The sequence below is a fragment of the Vidua chalybeata genome, chromosome 4, assembly GCF_026979565.1.
Source record: "Vidua chalybeata isolate OUT-0048 chromosome 4, bVidCha1 merged haplotype, whole genome shotgun sequence".
Taxonomy (NCBI): domain Eukaryota; kingdom Metazoa; phylum Chordata; class Aves; order Passeriformes; family Viduidae; genus Vidua; species Vidua chalybeata.
In genome coordinates, this window is record NC_071533.1 from 27,612,566 (window position 1) to 27,635,590 (window position 23,025).

Sequence of the window (23,025 nt, forward strand, 5' to 3'; positions counted from 1 at the left end):
ATCTCAGCTGTCCAGCCCTACCATCAATTTTTAGTTCTAGAAACTATGATGGTTTGCTAATTTGCTCTTAAAACACCAGGCTGAATTCCATCTCAACTCAAAAGCATATTTCTTGTCTCCATTTTAGGAAAGTTCAAAACTTTTTTGGAGTAACTGAATTCCTAAAACTTCAGGCCAGAGCCTTATAATGAGAAATGGACCTTTAGAGAAAGACCTTGTCTTTTTTTTTTCTTGTCAGTAGCATGGAGATGGTCTTTGTGAGTCACAGCATCTCTGCAGCAGCACTGCATGCTTGTCATCTCTTCACTGCATTTTCTCTTTGGAGCCTGACAAGGCATGGATCTGTCATGTCATTACTGGAGGAGGGACAGAGTGGTGGAAACTCACAAGAAAGTCCTGTGAAGGCTTTTGGAAGTGCCCTTTAGTACCCCCAGCTAATAGTTGCACGGAGGATGTGCAGGTTACACATCCATAGATCAGTGTGTTTAGGAGAGAAGGGTGGTGTGTTTTGGTTGTAAAGTGGAAATCTGAATACCTCATACAAAAAATAGCATTCCTAATACAGACCTTTGCAATGGATGGTTATTGATCTCTGGAAAACTCCCAAGTCTTACACAGATAACATTGTTCTGGGGCAGAGAAAGCAGTTTTAGGAGTGTTGTTGCAGTTACTTGAAGTAATAGGGTTTTTATCAGAAAAAAACACTGTTATTGGTGTGTGGAGATACATTTAGGAGTTACACTGGTTCTTTTCAGATGTAAGTTAGAAATTAATTACTGTTTAGCCTCTCTTTTTTTTACTTTGAAACTAGTTCCATTAACAGTGGAGAAAGGAAAACAATGGTGTTTTCACTCTTTTGTGTGCATACACCTTGATAAACCCACACACAGAATAGGTATGCACTAGGAGGACCAAGGGACCTCAATACTCCTTTTGAGTGCTTTATTTAAAACAGAAATAATGATACTGTAGAAGAAATAATTCTTAATGGATGTCTACTGTAACAGTAGTAATGGCTTCTGTAAAAGTTGGCATGTTTACTGCATATGACAGCAGAAGGCTTTCAGAGTAATCTTGATTTCTGTTCTGGACTGTCTTTGGGAAAGTTCCCTTCATGAGCAGTGAGACCACATGTTAGACCATCCACTGACATCTACATGTAAGTGGATGGTCTTACACAAGTACACATGGACCTCAGAATTCAGCTAAAGGGGCACAGCAGGTAAAGTTACTGCTTCACCCTTATAAGAGGAGCCAAATCAAATTAGCAGAAATGGGGTCCAGATACTATCAAAGGCAAAAATTAGGACGTCTGCATTGGTTTTGTAGCTTCCAGAGTGAGAAGTCTATAGCAGTATCTTCAATGTAAGCTGCTTCTTGAATGAAGCAGCTACTTCTCAGTTCCTTTTCAAGACAAAATATAGTATTTCCAGGACTGTTAAAGTTTTCAGGGTTTCATCTTTTCAAGTCAGCTTCTAACAGTTGTTGTAACCTATTTGCAAGATGATCAGACTGTAATTGTTATTTACAGAGAAGAATAGTGTAATTGTCCTTCTGTGGGCAGGGTCAGATGTTGAGAATTTCTGAGAGAACATGTGACAATGTAAGTAAGATTTTCTGTTGAAGATGACTCTGGAATTAAAGATTAGGAAATGAAGAGTTTTACAGTAAGTTGTCTACTGTTTTCAGCTATTAGCATTTAGCATTTTCATTCTGGATACTATTTCTTACTAATCCTTTATTTGGATTGAAGACTGAAAACCAGATGTTAAAACTTTGAGTGGTTTGTTTGGGATGTGTGAATGTCAATCCAAGAGGGAACGGTGGAATTTTTAACAGGGGACAATACAAGAAAGCTAAGAAGGTGCACCCAGACAGTTTATCAGACAAACTTTTTTCTTTATTCAGCCTTTTGCTTAATTCAGCCCTGTACAGATGAACTGGGCTGAGAAGTAGTTGAGAAATCATGATCTGGCCATAAGAAGAAATAGAATTAATTTTTGCATAAAGTATGTAAATTGCTATGTGAGACTAAATTTTAATCCCTGTGACATGTCCTATTCTGCTGAGGGTCTTGGGTTTCTGTTGAGAAGCTAAGGGGAAAAATCTTGTTCCTAACACTTAAAGCAGACAAATTTGTCTGCAGTGCTGTGCACAGTCCTTGTAATTAAGAAGTTCAAGGCAAATTACAAGTGGCTGCAGAATGTCTTTCTCTATTTTTGTAAGGCACTTAAAGTCTGGGTGGAACATCTGTTTCCTCCTCCCCACAGCTTATTTCAGAGATTATTATGATTCTAGTGAAATCTCACAGTGACATGTGCTGCTATTCAATGAAGATGTTTCAAACACCTACACAAAACCTAATTGCAGCTTCTGCCACTTACTGCCTCTACTGAAAAAAAAAAAAAAAAAAAAGAAAATAAAAGGAATTTCAAAGTTTTGTGAGCTAAAATGGGAGTTGCCAGTCTGAGTTACACCTACAATAAGAAGCTGTGGCAGAAAGTACTTAAAAACATGGAATTATCAGGCATTGCTCATGTAATGTGTGCTGAGAGATCACTGCCTCTGCAAATATTACCAAGCTTTTGCCATTCATTTCTGTCCTCAACATGAGGAGTGCAGAAATTGTGAAGCTCAGAGGGGAGATATATATACAGAGATACTTTGGTTTGAGTATTGGTTTGAGTTTGAGTACTTTCTCCTGCACAGATTCTCAGTGTGGTTTTCAAGAGTCAAAAATTCAGACTTGAAATGCATTGTCATTTCTGTGCAGAGATGAATTTCCTGTATCTCTACAGTCCAATAAAAATTCAGATGTTTGTGAGAAACAGTGATGGGTGCATACCATCTGAAATTTCAAACCAACGAATTTTCCATTTTTTGCCACTCCCTGTGATTTGGTGCAACACCCTCCACTGTACAGAAATGTTTACAGAGTGCTTAGAGTGATGACAGAATCTGTTTCTGTGTTTAGAACACTTTTTGGGCCCAGGCTCCTTGAAAGCAAGTGAAAAGCACCTCTGTGAGCAGAGCTGACCTCTGGCTGGGCTAACAGGTTGAACTGAGGTTGAAGATGTTTTTGCAAGCGAAGGCTTTTTTAAGAATTAATGTCCTTTTCCTCAGCCACCAGACTAATCACTGCATATTTGTTACAGCTTCTCCTTGCAAAGAGACTAATACTACTTGATGCAGCTGGCTGCTGTGAAATACAGAGGCGTTTTTGTCAGTTCCTAGGAAAAAACCTGACATTTCAATTTGTCTTCTCTTCATCTTGGTGTGAAACTGTATTGGTCTGGTGAGATCAACAGAATGGTTGTTAGGAGGAGTTACCATCCCTGGCTTTCTGGTACTTGCCTGTGCAGCTGACATGCCTTAGCTGTGACCACCTTTGGTGTTGATTTAAAGTAATCTGCTTTTTTTGGCACTGGCCTGGACTGGGACTGCTTTCACAAGCATGCCCATGAGATAGTAGTACAGTAACAGCTGTATATTTAAATGTCAGTCAATGCAAGGCAATGCTGCTGAAGCTACCAGCACAATTTAATAAGACAGATCCAGAGTGCAAGCAATGAAAGCTTCTTGTCAGGATGTCTCCAGTCATGATGGTAAAATCCCTGTGAGGAAGGTTAAAGTCCTCATGGTCTCAATTCCTTACTATGAAAATGGTGTTTCAAAGGACAAAGTGGGTCTGCTAATTTACTGTTCTGAAATGTTTATAAAGATGCATCTTTGATGGCAGAGATTTCAAACCAAAAAAATATACAGAAAAGAGATAGTACCCTGAAGAGAGAGATACTATATTTTAGTGAAGATAGCTGTCAATATACATATATATTCTAAGGTCAACATTTGAAGAGCTCTTCGACCAAAACTCAAATCTGTTGCTGCTTATAGAAATTAAATAGTGTGTTTATCTAAGCCATTGAGATGTAATTTCAGTTTATACCATGTTAGTACAACTAATCCTTTCACTGATGTTCAGCTTCTGCCAATTCAGTCAATGGACTAATTGTGTGAAGGGAAGCATACAAGCACAGCAGTGTTTTATGTACTACATCTCACCACTTCCTGACCCTGTCTCCCTGCACACTACCTTCTTACAGTCTTCTAGCCAGATCTGTTGTACAGTTAGAAATGCCCAGATTAATTTTCCCTGCTTTGACAAGCTCCTTTACATTGCAGGAGGCCAGCATTTTTAGTGCATCCATAGGAAGCGTCTCCACTACAGCCTTTCACCACACAAGAGACAGACTGAAGATGTAGGCAGCTGACAAATGTGAAAGCAATGAAGAGGTGTTCTGAGGTTGACAGTGCTTTTCATAGTACACGCATTTTCTGGGAAAGGCATGAGAAGGGAGATAAACAGGCAATGATTTTGGCAAGCTGAGAAGAAGCTGTAGCAGACTAAGATGTTCCAAAGAGAAAATCACATCAAAAAGGTAAGGGTGCCAACTTCATCCTGTCCTTTTCTCCTGCTGCTTGAATATTTTCTTGAAAATCAGCAATTCTTCCTTTGAAAATGCTGACATTTTCAGCATTTTCAGCATGGAGAACCCTATAAATGCTATAAAAGTAATTTAGCCTTACTTTGAAAAAAATACAGTACTATTTTTACGGCTCATTCTAGCCCCCTCAATTCCTGCTTGAAGTTGGGTTTTTTCCCAGAAGCTCTGCAAACTGATAAAATAATAACAGTCCAAACATCAGAAATATCCCTGTGTAACTGCTGCATATGGAGTAATAGTCAATCAAGACGGGGGAGGGGGCAGGAGGGGGGAAGCCACAGAGCAATTTACAAAAAGTCCTACATAAGACTTTGATTCAAGACTAGAAATAACTGAAAATAACTCTGAAAGTCTTAGTCAAACTGCTTTTGCTTAAGGGTGTGCAGCTAGGATGTATGCCTAAAAGGACTGTGACACTCTCTGTCAAAAGAGTGTAATGATGGCATGCATGCATCCAAGGGGAGAGCATTAAGGGGTTAATTTGACTGTGGTTATGTCTAACAATGTGTAATCTAGGATGTTGCTCAGCCTTGATACCTAAGTGTACAGTCGGCTGAGTAAATGATGAAGTTCCTTGCACCAGCACGGGTTTGGGCCAAACCCAAGGGATTTTGAAAATCCCTCTGGTAATGTTCTCAGCACAATTGTTTTAATGTAGCTTATAGCTAGATCAATATTCAACTTCAATAATCTAATTTTTTCCCTTTTCTATATATACTTGAAGAAGTTTTATTAAAAATCATAATGTTCCCAGTTCTACCTTCTCTGTGGTCTATAGTCCTAGGCAGACTCAAAAACATGGTCATACTGTACATTTTTGCACAGATTTTCATAATGTTATGAGAAACAGAAGAGGGTCTTGAAATGTTAAAATAGTGTGCAGTGATGACAGTTTCAAAATTGCAACAAAGCTTCTGCTGAGTTTGGGTAAAATCAGTCTGAGTGTTCCTAGAAAATGTCCTCTTCCTCATGATTTGGTTTTTATGGGAGCATCTGGTAGGATATGTCAAACAATGATAGTTGCAGTAATTGGCCTTGATAACAGTTAATAACAGTAATAACTTGATAACAGTTTTTAGTTTTCTGGTCAGCAGATTTCTATTCCAGGTCAGGCTTCATATGTTTGAATGGACTATATTTGTCACCTGGTGTTTTTGAAGAAATCTGCCTGGAAGCTAAAATGTATGTGGTAGCTGTGGGACTGAGTGCCTTCCTTTCAAAACCTGAGTGAACACTCCAAGATTTGAGAACACCTGGAGGGCCATCAATGCTGGATGAACTGAGCACTTTAGCATCCGACCACTAGACTCTTCCAAGTTATTCTGAAGCATGGGAGTCTTTGAGGCTTGGACTAGTTTTCCATTGGCAATGGGCCAAGCCATGTTACTAACAATGAAAACGATGCATATGGGATTTTCCACATAAGGATCTTGGCACCTTTAGGGTCTTAGCCCAAGCACTTCACAGCTTTGATATCTGCTAGAGCAGCTGAGAAACAAGGTAAATTAGAACATGCTAAATGGCCTGGATTGAATGACCAAATTCTAACTTGTCTGTCTTTGTCATTTGTCTTTCAGGTCCTCAGGCTCCATCAGCCACCGTCTGATCATATTGCAACAACATTGGTGGTGCCATGAGGATCAGGACGTGTCCTGTCTGCTTCTTATCTTTTGGTCCTGCTGGATATACACCAGAGAGTGCTCCATACAGAGGCAGAGCACACATTTCAAGAGAGCTGACAAACCAGTTCCTGCACATACATGCATCTGTGTAAGAGTACTCCAAGACCAAAGGCCTCTGTGGCACTGCATGGATATAAGAACTGTTGCATGTGTGCGGTTAGAAACTGTTTTTTTGAGATATGATGCTCCGACGAGGATTTATTCTATTTCTTCCCCGAGTTGCAGGCCTGCTGGTGGTGGCCTGTTGTTCAATGTCTATTGTTTATATGTTGGCTTGCACACCCAAGGGTGACAACCAGCAGCTTGCCTTGCCCAGGGTGCACAGTCCGACTGTGAAGGAAGGATACGAAGCCATTCTGCTAGAGCGAGAAGAGCAACACCGCAATTACATCATCAGCTTGAAGAAACAAATTGCCCAGTTGAAGGCTGAGCTCCAGGGCAGGACCGAGCAGCTTAAGAACATGCAGAACCAGTATCCAGACCCCTTGGACATTCAGCTTGACCACAGCAAGCCAGAGAAGGCTCAGGCCAACCTGTTGGCTTTCCTCCGTTCCCAAGTAGACAAAGCAGAGGTGCACAGTGGTGTTAAGCTGTCCACAGAGTATGCAGCAGTGCCCTTTGAGAGCTTCACCCTCCAGAAGGTTTACCAGCTGGAGACAGGGCTGACACGGCACCCAGAGGAGAAGCCCGTAAGGAAGGATAAGCGAGATGAGTTGATAGAGGTGATTGAATTAGCACTGGGGAGCTTGAACAAGCCAGATGGGGTCAGCAAAGCAAAACCCCATGTATACACAGCCTCCGACTTCGTTGAAGGTTCGTATGCAGAGAGCAGGTTAGAAGGTCCACGCAGTGCTGGGGAGGAGCTCTGGTGTGACTGAGTTGCTGAGGGAGATGGGAGCTGTGTCAGAGCACAGATGTCTGGGATGGTGTTAGTGCTGTGAGCAAGCGATGCTGTCTCAGGCACAATTGCAAAATGGCAGCTTTCCTGGGGAAGAGGACTTTGTGACAACAAAGCCTGCCAGTCTCCTGTAGTGACACCAATGTGTTCTCACAGCTCTCTAGTCATGCGCTTGCCTCAAAATTGACAAAGCAAGGAGTGACCGACCAGGCTGCAATCCCAGATCTATTTCCAGAGTTAACTGCAACTGCAGTTCAAATCCATGCGGCCATTCTCCTCCTTTGTGTTTGCTGTTTAGTTTATCTTTTCAAAATATGTTTCTACAGTTTTTATAGGTGCCGAACAAGCATGTATGACTGTTTGGCACCACCTGGTCACAGGCAAGTCTGTGAGCCTGGATCTGGATATCTTCCATGGGAGAGGGTGAGGAGAAAGGAGATGTTTCCTGACACACATTGCTTAATACCAATTAAGCTGTGAGCCTGCCTTTATGCATAATTAAGAGACTTTGACTGGGTATCAGTGCTGTGCTTGGGGAACAAGTGCAGAAAGTAGTGGGGAAGAGATGCACACTAGTGCTGGCTCTGTGGAGGTTCTTCATGCACTAATGGTGTTGCTGGCTTTCTTATACCATGGTGAAATACTCCAGAGGGAGGAAGCCTTTCACGTGACTTAGAGCTCAAGAAACTGAAGGCCTGTGTACAGCTCAGTCTGAGCTCAAGGAACCTTCCTCGCGTCCTCCCCTGCAGGGCAGGTCCTTGCTTCTGTAGGTGCAAGGGAACAAATTCTAATTCTCACTCATCAGTGCAGACTGATTTGTTTGCAAATGCTGTGATCCATGTGTTAGGGCTGGAAACAAAGAGACGGCAGAAAATTTCCCTGCCAAATCCCTTTGGACATCTCTGTGACCTCTTGTCACTCTCTTTTCCCCTAACTTAATTCTCCCAAGGATGGCAAAAACAGCCAATCAAAGGACAAATCCATTTCTCTTTGTAACTTCAGTACGTGTAGGGAGGACTGAATTATCTGCTACAGTTCTGCATTTCAAGTATAGTTTGGACTGTGGACTTGTTTTGGAAACAGTGCTCTGCAGGTGCTACTGCCTACACAATAAGTGAGTAATAAGTTGGATTCTATGTCAGCTTCTGGCAACTTAGTATAAGTCCAGCAACACAGCAACCATTAACCCAGCCACCAAGCCAGCTGTTTGCATTTTCTGGAACTGCCGTGGGCAGCTGGAGATTTCTGGGAGTGCCCAGATTTGCACTGAAAGTAATAGCACTAACCCTCTAAGTGTTTTCCAGCTGCTTTAGCAATAACAGCACACAAAAGCTGTGTGCCTCTCTTATGTTAAATGTGGGGCTACTGCTCTCATCTTTAGGTTGATCAGGTGGAGAGATGTGCTGAAATGAAAATCAGGTAATCAGGGTCAGAGACAGGATGTAAAATCTGAACTGCTGCTGTCAGTATGGGGGATTTGTGTCTTTGTTTCTGCTCTTCTTAGACATGCCTTTGACACCAGCTTTACTCAAGTGTGTTGCTGATCCTGAGTCTAGCTAGAACATAGAGCTGTGCACAGCAATCTTGTTTTCTTGGGCCTCCTGTGTGGATTTTTCTTTTCTTGTGGATCCTGGCACCTGCTATCACTTTTTCAGTACTAGTTCATTGCTAGGCAGGGTGGTGGTGTGGGGCAATAAACTCAGTTGGGATCTGTATCTCTTCCTTTTTTTAATTTTGAGCATTTATTATTGTCTTTGCAGAGGGAAATGTTTCTTCAAACACTTGCATTTAAGGAAAAATGTTTTGTCTCTGTGGCTGGGGTATCTTAAAATTAGTGTTGCATTCTCTGCACTTTCTAGGCAGAATAACTTGTGCATGGAAATTAGACTATGACCCTAGTACCTTACATCTGAGTTAAACTCCTTCTCAGCAGATTTGCTGTTACATGAAATTTGGATAGGATTCTCAGTTCTCTTCTCAGAGCAATAGCTGACACGTAGTGGAATTTTCCATTCCCCCCCCCCCCTTAATCAAAACCAAGAGAGCCACGCCTTCTCCCTGGAGGACGAGATGTATCCATCTGGCTGCTGCTCTGCTTAGCTTCTCTCTTGACAGAGGCACTTGGGCTGTTCAACTGCTTTGATGCTACCCTTTCCCCCTTATTCCTCCCACTTATGAACCAAGTTCAGTAGCTTTCTGCCAAGGGGTGTCAGTAAGAAACAGCATGGGGAAAAATGAGAAATTTCTCTGTATTATAAGCCGGCAAAGGACTGCTCTGTTTCCAGTAAAAAGCCAGTTGCTCAGAAAGCAGGATAACATGTCTGGTCATTAATTTATGTAAATAGCAGCAGTGTCAAATAGATCTGGGAGTCATTAATTTTCTCAGAGATGGAGATAATAACTTGGAGACTCTGACAAGCCTCAGTAGTGTGTTCCATAGGTGAATGGAATCACTGCCTGATGATATTCTTTCCTAATATGAACAGTTCCAGAAAATCCCTGGATTTTTAAGAAATGCCCTTCCATAACACCTTCAAATATGCTGGATCAAAAGTTTTCCTACTTGATGTGGATGTCTAGTGACTGGAATTTTAATCAACATCTCAGAGGCAAATGAAAAAGGAGTAGCTTTGCTTCCTCAAATGGGCAGCTACTGGTAGAGCTCTATCTGCTGGAATTTTTCCATGGGAGCTTATTGGGAGAAAGGAATGACACTTTTCATCAAAGGAGAAGATGCTGTATTTTACTGCATGTGAAGTGGGAACACCATTGTAGTACTGAGTTAAAATGAGGACAACAAATTCTGATAAATCCTCATAGTGGCTCCTACATATCTAACACAAGGGAACTAATGAACATGTGTCCAGGGAGTGTTTCTAGAGATACTAGGAGACTTGAAGCCTGTAGTGTGTGTAACTGAGGCTAGAGTTGTCATCCACTCAACAGCATTTTGTTAAGAATGCATGGCTGTTTGCTAGTTACACATTTCATGCAGATACACATAGGTGGCATTTGTTTGCCTGCCCTGCTGAATAGACGATCAGGTATTTTCCATTTCTTTAGAGAGCCCTGGGAATTGCTGCTCTGAAGACTGGAGACTTGCTTTTTCATCAGTTCTTCAGCTCAGGCCATTTTTGCTTCTCACTTGTTCTTTTCCTTCATCTTAGGGCCATCCTATCTGCTGACACATAGCTCCTGTTTACTTTTTTACATTGGGTTTCCAAAGGCGTTGACTTTTCTCTCTGCCTCTGAAAGGAATGGTGTGCATATTCTGAAACGTATCTGCTGTAATGGAAGCAAAAGATAATCTATTAACCTTTTATTATCCATATTTAATATCTAGCCTTTCCAAGGCTTTCATTTCAGAAGAAATCTTTTAAGGAAAGATTTTTTGTTTACTTTTTTGAGACTATTTTTTTCCTCCCCTCATAGTTCATATCTTGGAATTGAGGCTGCTTGACACATCTTCCTGAATCACGTAGAAAGTCATGGTGGCACAAATAAAGTAGAACCTTCGGAAATGGAAAAAATTTGTAAAAGGCAGGATGTTCTGCTGGGTGAGTCGCCAGAGCGACTCAGGACATTCAGACTCATTTCCAAGGCTCTCAGCCTGCCCTTGGGCAAATCACTTTGTTCTCTGCTTCTAAAAAGAAGATACTTTAAAAGGAAAGAGCATTTTTTAAAATGGAAAACAAACAGTTTAAATATGCATGAAGAATAGCCATTCTAATTAGAGGCATTAAACTTGCATACAGTTCTCTTCAGTATAAGAGGTTAGGATTATAAATTCTTGCATTACCATTTTGCACAAATGTCTGCACCTAAGCTACTTGTTTTCAGCCACAGTAGAAGTAATAAACAAGAACAAAACTACAGAGTTAGAAGCAGCCTCTGTGTGTATAGCCCTAGGAGGGACCCCAGTCAGGTCACAAACTTGCATTCCTTTTTAAGGTACTTTTTATTTGGCAAGTGTTGGGGTTTGTTTTGTTTTGGAATGATTTTGAGCTTGTAAAAGTTTTTGCTTTTTAGTTTGTGTAGTTGAAGAAAAAGTTTGGAATGTGTTGGATTGTGTTTTTAAGGTTGTTTATTGTCTTTTTTTATTATTTGTTGAGTTTTGGTTAGTAAGGAGGTTATGGTATTTTGTTTTTGTTTTTTGGGTGGTGTTTACTTTTTATATTAAAAGTTATGAATAGTTTGTTTATAATAAGGTGTTAATATTTATTATTTATGTTGGATAGTGTGTTTTTAGTTTAAACTAATAGAAAAGTGTTACTATTACATTAAGATATGGAGGATAAGGAGAAGGAGAAGAAGGTTAGGATATGTCTAAATTTTTTTATTTTGATTTTTTGAATTATATTTTTAAAATTTTTTTGTGTTAATTTAAATATTATACTATTTAAATTTTTTGTGATTTGTAATTTTTTATATAAAATTGATAGTCTTCTCTACAGGTTAAAATTAAAGTTATAGATGTTTTTGATTTTAGATTTCCTTTATTGGGTAGTGCATCTCGCCAGGGAAGTGAAATTTGTGGGGTCATTGTTTCTGTGCTGGGGTAGGTAGAAGAGAATGTAAAAGCAAAAGCTGAGCTATTGTGTGGTAGATATTATTAAATTTGTTAATTTAATTTAGAACTTTTTTATTATGAAAAACTGTCAGTTCACTATGTCAAACATGTGAAACAGTCTTGTCAATTTATCTCTAAAGAGAATGCAAATCAGATTTAATTTAGAATTTTGTGTAGCTGAATGTCAAAAGGTGCCTTAACCTTTCAAATACAAACATCTTTGGTAAAACCTGTGTTCAAAAACTGCATGAGCAAATGAGTGCACCCAACAATGCACTCAGATCATCAGCAGGCTTTCTGTGAGAATAAATGGGTGAGCAGTGTTCAAAGGCCCAGATTTTTATTCTCAGGGCACCAGGAGGAGGAAATCAAGGGACTCTTAGGCCACTATTCAGATGAGCTCCAGTACAGTAACAGATGTAATTCATGGTCTGCACCATGGGCAGACTTTATGAAAAAAGCTAGGGGGAGTCAAGGGCACAACTTTGAAAGATTAGCAGCAAAAGAATTATGGAGCTGCTATCTCCCTAGATTCATTTGCTATGCTAGAAGGAGGATTGGAGCATTTGTTGAATCAGCTTATATTAAAAATAAAACATGAAGTGAATAACAGATCAGTAAATCTGCATATATTATTAACCAGCTGAAGTGTTCATTAAGAATAAAACACTTGGAGAATGATAGTGAAGATAAGACAGTCCACAGAACTCTCTCCAGATAAAATCACACCTCATTAGTCTTTTGATTATACCAATGTAAAAGCTGCAATACAAGATGAAGAGATTATGTCACTTTGCTCTTTGAAGAAAACTTTGACCCAAACCTTCACAAGAAATATAGACAGAGTTGATAGTCTACGGGTGAGATGCCCAACCATGTTACACATCAGGGAATAACCAAAATTAAAAAAAAAAGCAAGCCTTATTTTGGTCTTGTTTTTCATAACCAGAAGAAGCTATGCTTCCTAGCCAGATGGAGAGGGAAGAAAAGAAAAGAAAAAAGAAAAGAAAAGAAAAGAAAAGAAAAGAAAAGAAAAGAAAAGAAAAGAAAAGAAAAGAAAAAAGAAAAGAAAAGAAAAGAAAAGAAAAGAAAAGAAAAGAAAGAAAAGAAAAGAAAAGAAAAGAAAAGAAAAGAAAAGAAAAGAAAAAGAGAAAAGAAAAACAAGTTAAGAGGAGGAGTTTTTTTCAAGACATTTGTGCTTGTCTCTTTAACTTCTGCAAGAGATAGAAGGCATTGCAATTATACTATAGTGCTGATTAAGTTGTTAAGATGTTTACAGTGGCTTAATTACTAGTTAGAATTAGCATTAATTTTTCTTTCTTAAACCTAATGGATTTGCCAGTGAAAAAGCTTCATTTTGGTATACACTGTAGGGACTGAAGTATCATTTAGAGTGGATAAAATCTATAGCCTTTTTGCCAACTTGATCTCATTTAGGATTTTATAGTATTTCAGTGAGGCATGATCAAGGCTTTTATAGTTCATGCTGGCTCTCAGCATGAACCAGACCAATTTCACCCATCAAGTATGTTAAAAGTTTCTTCCATATTGGAAATAAATACATGATTGTATGAAATTTGTATCCTGGTCTAGCCTCTGACAAACTGTAGTGTTATCCTTGCAGACCATTACTTGACCAGGAGTGGGCATTCATAAAGAAAATAGCAGTCTCTTGAGAGTTGAGTAACAGGAGAGTTTTGTCCTGACTGGCAGTGGGTGAAATTGATGGCTGGGGCTTGTTGGCATAGTTTTATCAGGGGACTTTCCAGAGAACCTCCCAGTGCTCATCTTGAAATTGCCTTTCTGGGAGATGGCTTAATCCCTTCTGTTGCAGGGAGGCAGACTGCCTTTGCAGTCCCTCTGCATCCCATTACCATGCATGTCTGCATTGTGCAGTTGGAAAAGTCTGAAAAATAAGGACAGTACATCTGCTGGGTTATACTGAGAGTGAGCAGTTGGTAATCTTCAAGAGTTTGTAACTCAGCCAGGCCTTGGAATGTGCCTGCAAGAATATCAAACAGCTCCTGCATCCCAGGGATCTGTCCCTGCTACAGTGATGGCCTCCTCTGAACGATAGTGGACTGTGTATTGGTTTTAAAATAAATATCTCATTGCCTCTGCTGCATTTTCAGCTTAGATGTAGCAACTTAAGACTTTCCCCTTTCTTTTCCCCCCCAGGAGCCCAAATTTAATACAAAAATCTCTTCATTATTGTTTTCATTCAGGGATCTACCGCACAGAAAAAAATAAAGGCACATTGTATGAGCTGACTTTCAAAGGAGATGCAAAACATCAGTTCAAGAAGATTGTTTTATTCCGGCCTTTTGGTCCTGTAATGAAAGTGAAAAATGAAAATGTCAATATGGCTGACACACTTATTAATGTCATTGTGCCATTGGCCAAGAGAGCCAGCAAATTTCAGCAATTCATGCAGAATTTCAGGTGGGTTTCCTTCAATGCTGCCTTTACTTTTTCTTACTTGGAAAGTAAGATGCAATTAAAAGAGTTATCAAAACCTCACTCACTGGTACTTTTACATAACAGTTTATTGTGCCACAAAGTGATTTTTGAGATTACAGACTGAAAGGCATTTGGTTGGTTAATGCATTGTGATTAGCAGTAAAAGCAATTATATTCCAGTCATCAGGGTTTCTGATGCACATGTACCTGACTTAAGAGTCTCAATCTGTCTGTTGGGCACATACAATTGTGGTAACATGAGAATGTCATGCAGTAGTTGCAAAGGAGCATTTCTGAGGAAAAGGAGAATTGGTGTGCCCAGACGCTTTGCTAAGCTCCATTTGATAAAATATTAAGGCAACAAAAGGCAAGAAGGAAATGTATTTAAGCTTTCAGCATAGTTACTCTTAAGCTATTATTTTTCAGCACAGACATGATGTTCAGAGGGAGAACTTAACTGAGATGTAACTTTAAATAGCTGCTCAGAAAAGACTGTGTTATCAAAAGATACTTGCTCTTACAATGGCATGTTTTGTCTCATTACAACCATCTAAAAATAGGCTCCTTGTCTAAATTAGCCTTCTGATTAGTATTCTGATTATCTGTTTTAGATAATCTCTCAGAATCAAAGAGAAATCGCCCTCTGGTAATGCTGATCTCTCTGCTGATTACAGATGAACTCTTACTAACTAAACTTAGTGCAAGTGAGGTACAGTTCTAGCATTTGTTCAGATTGGTCTACCCTTGAGCTACGGGTTTGATGTCTGCTTAATACTTAGGTTTTAGTAAATGCCAAAGATCTGAACTCTGGAATATCTGTTACAAAAACTCAAGGTTATGAGGTAGGGTATTATAAAAATCTTCCTCCTCATATTCTTCTGGGTGCTGAAGTTGTTGCCTGCCTGATCATTATTCCTGAGGCTGGATGGCCTCTTTTAACAGTGTCCTATTAATTTAACAAATGCTGCTTAGAGAGCTGGTACCTAATCTGACTGAAAGACAGACTTCTGTCTCTTCTAAGGGAGAAAGTGAGCCACTTTGTCAGGAGAAGAATGCCTGTCAGTGAATCATGCCCCCAGGAATGCCTCTGAGGTTCACCCTATTCTGCCTTCCTCAGCTGCTGTAGGTTATTGAAGGAAGCAAACTTCTGTGACAAGTCACAAATCTGTCTCTTTTCTCCAGGGAAATGGGCATTCAGCAGGATGGAAGAATTCATCTCACTGTAGTTTACTTTGGAAAGGAGCAAATGAATGAAGTCAAATCAATTCTTGAAAATACCTCTAAGTAAGTACCTGAACATGTGTGCTGTTCATATACAGCGATCCTACGTGAAGTGGAGAATTGATAACTCAAAACTCATAGTTGTGCCAAAAGGTTCTAAAGTGCATTGCAGAAAATAGCTTTCTTTTTGTATCAAATAAAAATGGTGTTACCCAGAGAGTCCCATAGAGTGGTCTTTAGAACTGCAGAGCAGATTTTAACTCAATTTACCTCAGTGCAACTGCTTTTTTTTCTCTTTTTTCTTCCTCCTCCACACACTGGTAACTCTTTAGTTCTTTGAAAGTGGCTTTGACTGTTAGGAGTGAAAGCTGACTTCCAAAGGCAGGTGGAAGTCAATTTCAGTAGAGCACAAAGGAACTGGATACTTTTGGTCAGTTCTGCTCTGTTGAGTTTGGTTACAGATGTAAGTTTGTCAAGATCACGTGGCACTGCAGCCTTTTGCTTGTCTTCTCTGTGTAGGAAGAAGACCCTTGTATAGATACAGTAATGTAACCACAGGTAATTGAAAATTGTATACTGAAGATATTTTTGTTAATCTAAACCTTGTTGGGATTTTTGTGAGATCTGCCCAAAGAATGTCTGTGACAGGAGTGCTAGTGTGTGAGTACACAGGTCAAGCTCTGAACTTAGATAGGAAATCTCCTCAAGAGTCAAACAGGACATCTCTTCCCTCCAGCTGCTCTCAGAACTGTGATACTACAGATTTCTACATTAATTCTTTCATATGGGGTTCCCACCCCCAACTTGTATTAAGAGCTGGATGGACAAGGTAAGCTGCTAAATATTTTCCTTCTAGGTCAGCCAACTTCAAGAACTTTACCTTCATCCAGTTGAATGAAGAGTTTTCCAGGGGCAAAGGATTAGATGTTGGTGCTCGATTTTGGAAAGGAAACAATGTTGTTCTCTTTTTTTGCGATGTGGACATATACTTCACAGCTGAATTCTTGAACTCCTGTAGACTGAACACACAGCCAGGTACTGTTCCTCATGAAGTGCATTGTCTTTCAACAGGTTCCACCTATTATGTAAAATCCTTCACCAGAGTATTCTTGCCTTTCAATTGGTAATGAAGCTACTGTAAATCAGTTGTAACAGTTCCTGCTCCCAGTGTGATAACATCTCTTGCCTTCAGCACCTCTGCTTTCTGGAACAGGATCTTTTTATTAATTACATCCTCACATTCACATTCTCATGGAAAGAACATAGGCTTAGTGGAAAACTTGAGTGACTTTATCTGTATTTGGTCAAGCCTGAACTGTACCTTGTAAGAGACAAGTGTGTTTTATACACCTTTTTAAAAAAAATAATCCATTGTCATTTCCAGGGAAGAAGGTATTTTATCCTGTTCTCTTCAGTCAGTATAATCCCAGTATAATTTATGGTCACCATGATTCCATACCATCTTTAGAACAGCAGCTGGTAAGTACATGCTTCTCTGAATGCCTGCTTTTATTTGAACAAAGCATGTTTTAAAGATACATGTGCTCTTGGATAGCATTTCCCTATTTCTTGTGCACAGTGACCACCATACAGACAAAATTAACTGCAACACTCACCTTACTATGAGTTCTGCAGTGTGTTTCACTGGGAAGTACATTGGTGCCATTTATTTTAAACCTTTTTGAAGTCCTTACATGGAAACTAAGAATTTTAAAAATGTCTGCTTCTCTGCTAGAAGGAATTTCCTAACTGGTGAACAATTCCTCCATGGTGTGCTATCTTGGGGTGACAGTCCTTGACTTGCTCTGATTTCTTCCTATCACTGAATACTATTTGCATTTGAAGACATGACATTTGTAAAAAGCAGAGCTGTCCTCAGATCAGTCAGTAAAAAGAGAATTCCAGGGGCTGTCACAGTTATTCCCCACTTACTTGAACACCTTACAGTGGCTTTTCCCTTCCCACAGTTCATGACTGAGCTGCCTGTGAGCAGACAGTGTGTTTCTGAAGTGCCTGAGTCAAATCACATGCTTGGTTGGAGCTGTCACTTTATTCTGGCACTGATACAGCACAGCACAACTCCACCGATTTTCATCTCACCTGCTTATTTTTGATGTGAGAACAAAGCAATATTTTTAAAAACATTTCCATAAGGCATATTATTAAGACATGTATGAGTCTCCTGAATGAGGAGGGAGCTGTTGTGAGGAAGAAAGAGCACACAGATAGGAGGTTCACATGAATGTTAGTGACCAAGCCATTGCTTGGCACCGCTGCAGACACTGTTCTCCATTCTCTTGTGCTCTGGTGTTGCACTGTTGTTGAACCTAAAGGCCTGATAGAAGGGAGTCTTGCTTCTCTCCAGAGTCAGTGGGTCACAGTCCTCTGCCCACTAGTGCTGCTAAATGGCATAATTTTCAAATTGAAACATAAGTGAACTATGCAGCTTCATTCAGTTCCTCTGGGCCAGGTCCTAACGTAGCACATCTGCCTCTCTTACTGCCAGGCACTCCACTTACTAGGGCTCATCCTGTCCCAGGCTGGACACTGTCCCCAGAGCATCCCAGTTTCTATTGTTGTTCTGGGTAGGTGTGAATCGGGGTGGTGTGAGCCCTGGGTAGGGCTGGTAGGGTGGTGTGAGGGACAGTTGAAAAAGATTACCTGGGGTCTGAGTCCAGTCTTCTGTCATCACTACCCCCACCTTGTACAGTTCCTCTATAAAAATGAAGAATGAGAGTTTGAAAAGTCATTCCAAAATATTTTAAAGTAATTTTTTGCCTACTGCTCTCTGTGTTATGAGACATATAGCCAGAAAGCCTTTTACTGAAGAGTCTGAAAAATTCCTTGTTTTGTTTTTTTCTCAAAAGAAATTTGTTCTGATCATACCATGGGATTCACATAAGCTTCTTAAGCTTCTTATTCTGAAAATATTTATACCTAATATTAGAACCATAAAATTTGATGCTTATGTCAGAAAAGCTTCTTGATTTAAAGAAGTACAGCCAATCACATCTTTATGTGTATTTTTACATTTTCAGCCCAAATTAGTTGCCAGGCATAAGGCCAGATCTATGCCAATAAAATAAGACACTGTTAGCTCTTTCTCCAGGAACTTGGGATGCTGAGAAAAAAAAAAAAAAGCCTTCAGGAATCTTAGATAGAATTTGATTTGTGCAGCCACTTGCCCTAATGGGAAATAATAATGCTAATGCACATGAGTAGCTTGCTGTAAGGGCATCGTGATGGAGACTTCTTGTTACAGTGCAGGCCTGACAGATACAATCTTATTTCTTTTCATTGGCTTCTTCGGTGACTTGGCTTTTTCAAGGAAAGGAGAAATGAGAAATGAAATGTATAGCAATGTGAGCAGTAAAATAAAATTTTAAAAAAGCATTTGAAGTGACCAGAGTTATGAACAAAAAGGGGAAGCATGAACGATAAACCAGGGGAGAAAATTTTGGAAGAGCATTTCTTCATTAAGGAGATACTGGGATTTGTAAATGCAGAAATGGAAATTCTCTTTCCTCATCTTCTGAAATTCTGTCACAACTAAGTCAAAATTTTCCAAAGCAGCTGCTAAGGGATAGGTTTCTAACCAAGCATTTAAGACTGTGAAGTACTGCTGACTTGCTCAGAGGATTTAAATGCCTATCCCAGTCCCTTGAAGCTCTTGGATGTCTCACCACATTGGGTTAGGTCACTCACATGATGAATTATGACCTTAGAGATCTGTTCTTGGATATCTGCTTTTCAGATATCCAAAATTATAGACATGGTTTCTCAGTGCTCTGATTTTCTACCTGTAATACATAATGTTTTCATTGTCCATCTCAGGAAGGCAGACCATTCATTTTTACAAAGGTGTTTATGGGACATACATCTATCACCCAGCATTTCTGGAGTTCAATTTTAGGTGAATATAACAGTTCTGTAACGGAAAATTGTTCTTGTTACTCAAAATCAACATAATCAAAAAGCTGTTGATTGTGTGATCAGATTAGAACCACTGTTTTCTTCTAGAGCTCTTGTGGTCCACTATGCAGATGCCACCATCTGCTCTGACAGCAGAGTCTGGCTTCCCTGGTTTACCAATATGTTTCTTACATCAGGTGTGAACCCTACAGAAAGTAACAATTTTGGAGGATGCTTTGCCTGCAAAGAAATAATCTCCAGAGGTGTGATATTGTTCTACTTGCTCTACAACAGCAGGAGTGGAGCAAAACCTGATTGTTCTGGATCAGGGGGGTTATCCATGATAGCTAAGAACACAGCTGTTTGGGGGGGGGGGCAGATACAGCCAATGAGTATCTACAAAAACAGGTTCAGGACCAGCTGTGGATTTTCATGGGGAAGAATAAAAGGGCAGTTGCTCCTATTTCTGACCACATTCAGGTCAGAATGCTCACTCTGAAAGCATTTCTGCCTCTATGTAAATATTCCTTTCCCTCCATGCAGATTATTAAAAAAGAAACTGGATTTTGGAGAGACTTTGGTTTTGGGATGACTTGCCAGTACAGATCTGATTTTATCAACATAGGTAAGAAAAATACACTCCAATACACCTGCCTTTTTGCTAAAACATAGAAAATTATGATCAGCCTCCCTTTCCTTTGCCAATATGTCTGCGTCACTAATTTGCAGCATTGCTGTGGTTAGATGTTCAGGCTTTTCCTAGGTGCAACAGAATTACCAGAATCTAAACGCTGCTTACAAATAAAATTACAAATAAAGAACTTTTTTCTGATAGAGGAAGATTTGAAGATGGGCAGCTTAATGTTTACAGGAAGTGTGTGTGTGTTAAAGGGCTGACTGGAGTCAGAAAACAGCTGCATTGAGTTTGCTAACAGATTTCTAGTTTTATTTTGAATTTTTTTCTGTGTCAGGTGGCTTTGACCTGGACATTAAAGGCTGGGGTGGTGAAGATGTGCATCTGTACCGCAAGTACCTTCACAGCAACCTCATGGTGATCCGAACGCCTGTCAGGGGACTCTTCCATCTGTGGCATGAAAAGCAGTGTCTGGACGAGCTGACTCCAGAGCAGTACAAAATGTGCATGCAGTCCAAGGCCATGAATGAGGCTTCTCATGGCCAGCTTGGGATGCTTGTTTTCAAGCAAGAGATTGAGACACACCTGCATAGACAGAAACTGAGCAGTAAGAAGACATGAATCCAGAAAAGGAGGTTGAAAGCCTCTGAACTGGACTTCAGGGTGTTTTGGAAAAGAGGTTTTAACCAGAAAAGTTGGGATGAGACTGAAAGAGGATGGAGATTCCAGCAGGCTGGCAGCAAAAGAAGAGGAAAAGTGTCTGTCCTCCATACTTCTGTTTTTATTCTAATGGGGTTTTTAAGTATCCCACTATCCTGACTGTTCAGCACTTGCTTCTGGGGAAGACTTGAACAGTTGATGAGATTCAAGGTCACATCACAGAGACAATGAACATTATATGTTATTATGTGACCAGTGTGGTATTCACATTAACAAATGGGTGTGTTTTTCTTTTGAAATGTTTGTAAGATGTGTACAGTTATTTAAAGGATTGACCTTTTGATGGGCCAATAATTAGGAGGTATTTTCTACATCTAACTTGACATATCTAAAAAGAGCTATTTTTGAATAAGTACAGAGACTCCTGCTCTGAGAAGACATCTGATTGTTAACCACCGTAAAACCGTAGTGACCAAAAACACTTTTCCTTTAAGGGGCTAGGATGGGGGAACAGCAGCAGTGCATTAACAGGCCATTCCCAGTTAATCCAGAGAAAGAGGTTTCTCAGGAAGTGCTTTCTAAACTTAAGAAAGAGAAAAAACTTACTGATCAAGTGTAATGGTTGAAAAATGCTGGAGGGTACTGTTTGTTCTCCTCTGTGGACAGTGAACCAAAAGCAATGAGCCACATCTGTATCATGTGAATCACATTATCTATTTCTCCTTTAGAATGCTGTAGGTATTTCAAGATTTATTTTTAAATGAAATTCATTTGGCTTGAGAATTATTTTGCCATACTTCAAGTTTTCTACTTCTAGCCTTAGTAGGAAATAGTACAACCTTCCAATGCTTGGAAAATGCTCTGCAGATCTGTGTTCCTGTGGATGGGAACTGGAATTGGTAAGTGATTTTTCTACAAAACCTGGGCACTGGAAGGCAGAAGCTTTTTCATGCTGAAGAAAAGGAAATACATATCAACTTGCAGTACTGATTTAGCAGGAGGCTTTAAACTCCAAATGCCAGATACCAACAGTGATGAACATCTTCTGACTTTATACCAAAGTATTTCTTCTAAACCAAATATAGAGTCTTGCCCAGGGTATAGAAAGCTTTCTGTAATTAACAAAATAAATTTTTGTGATGGACTACTGGACGCTGCAAATTCTCTTATGATAATTATAGGTACTAATTGTAGAAACTAATCTTCATAATAGTTTTTGTTGCAATTGCCTAAAACTGTTGAAAGTCTGAGTTACTGCTCTTATAAAGCATTTTCTTTTAATGCTGCTATTTACCATTTTAATACATACTAGCCAACAAAAACTGCATGGGCTTGTAAATCCCATTTGCTTACCTAAATGCTGTTTCTCTGAGCAGTCTCTTTGTTTTTTGGATTCAGATTAATTCAAGGCAGTCTGAACCAGATTCTAATTGGGTTTTTGGCTTGTAAAAGCTGGGGGGAAGAAAGGTAGCACTGAACAATGAATTAACTACTCTTTGTTGTGCGGCTGTGCAGTAGGAAGAGCGCTATGAACCTCTTTTGAAAGCACTGCATGCAGGTTCTGCAGACAGAGACCATGCTGCTGTAAGTACCTTTTCCTTGGACAGGTTTATACGTGTTTGACTTTTGCTGGTGCAAAGGATCCGCATTGCACTTGCCTTGCAAATCACCAAGTGTCCAAAACACTGCAAAAATGCAAAAAGAGTAGAAACTTTGTATACTTTAAAACCTCAACCCCAAAATACGTCACTTACCATAGAAACTTCAGCAATCACTCAAGTAGATCCTTCAAAGAACGACTTTGTTCCCAGAATACGTGATAAATTATTTATAAAGGGCTTTGTATTGATGAAGTAACTTTACAAACATTATGCAATAGGAGGAGACAGGTATGGCTTGTTGAGTGCATATCAAAGCGTGGTAACACAGCTGCTCCAAGGCAAAAGTTGTTCCTACAGTCCCACTTAAACCTGAATTTGAAACTGGGTGTTGTACACTATGAAAGTTTTGTAATCATGACATATGTCAAGCCTCACCTTAACTACTGCCATGATGTTTTTATTCAGTCTTCCCTGAGATGCACTTGTAGAGCAGAACTAGACCAGATGATCTCCAGAGGTCCCTTCAAACCTCTATTAGTCTCCAGTTCTAAGCACTGGGCAGTTGTAAATTCAGCACTTCATTACTTTGTAAGCATGTCATTGAGATCCTGTCAGAGTTTCACAACTTATGTTTTTAAATAGCACCTTTGTGATTTTCATGTATGTCCTTTTCCACAGAGGTGCTGTTCCTGTTGCCAGGAACAATACTGTACATGCAGTTTCTGTTCCTTGGCTGCAGAAGCCAATTTGGCAAGAGCTGAGATGGTATCAGTGATGAAGAAATCCGGCCCACAGTCATTGCCCACATCAGTGATGTGCAGGGCAATCTAATCACAGCAGAGATCTGCCAGGGCTCTCTTAGAGATGGAGACTGCACTGACA

At 39.8% G+C, this 23,025-nt stretch overlaps 1 protein-coding gene across 3 annotated transcripts in view; it reads left to right on the top strand.

Moving 5' to 3' along the window:
• The window catches only part of CSGALNACT1 (chondroitin sulfate N-acetylgalactosaminyltransferase 1), a 42,593-nt gene extending 20,500 nt beyond the window's left edge, over nucleotides 1–22,093 (top strand). The window contains exons 3-11 of one of the 3 annotated variants that reach the window (XR_008430463.1): nucleotides 4,183–4,439; nucleotides 6,083–7,000; nucleotides 13,881–14,097; nucleotides 15,298–15,399; nucleotides 16,193–16,371; nucleotides 16,721–16,815; nucleotides 19,792–19,873; nucleotides 20,220–21,441; nucleotides 22,058–22,093. Coding sequence is in view for 2 of the 3 variants with exons in the window: in XM_053940329.1 (XP_053796304.1) it covers nucleotides 6,367–7,000; nucleotides 13,881–14,097; nucleotides 15,298–15,399; nucleotides 16,193–16,371; nucleotides 16,721–16,815; nucleotides 19,792–19,873; nucleotides 20,220–20,503 (1,593 nt within the window). In the remaining variant the exon portion in view is untranslated. Of the gene's footprint in view, nucleotides 1–4,182; nucleotides 4,440–6,082; nucleotides 7,001–13,880; nucleotides 14,098–15,297; nucleotides 15,400–16,192; nucleotides 16,372–16,720; nucleotides 16,816–19,791; nucleotides 19,874–20,219; nucleotides 21,795–22,057 lie in introns of those variants that run through there. The other 2 variants (XM_053940329.1, XM_053940330.1) reach the window with 2 other exon arrangements.
• The last annotated feature ends 932 nt before the right edge of the window (nucleotides 22,094–23,025 follow it).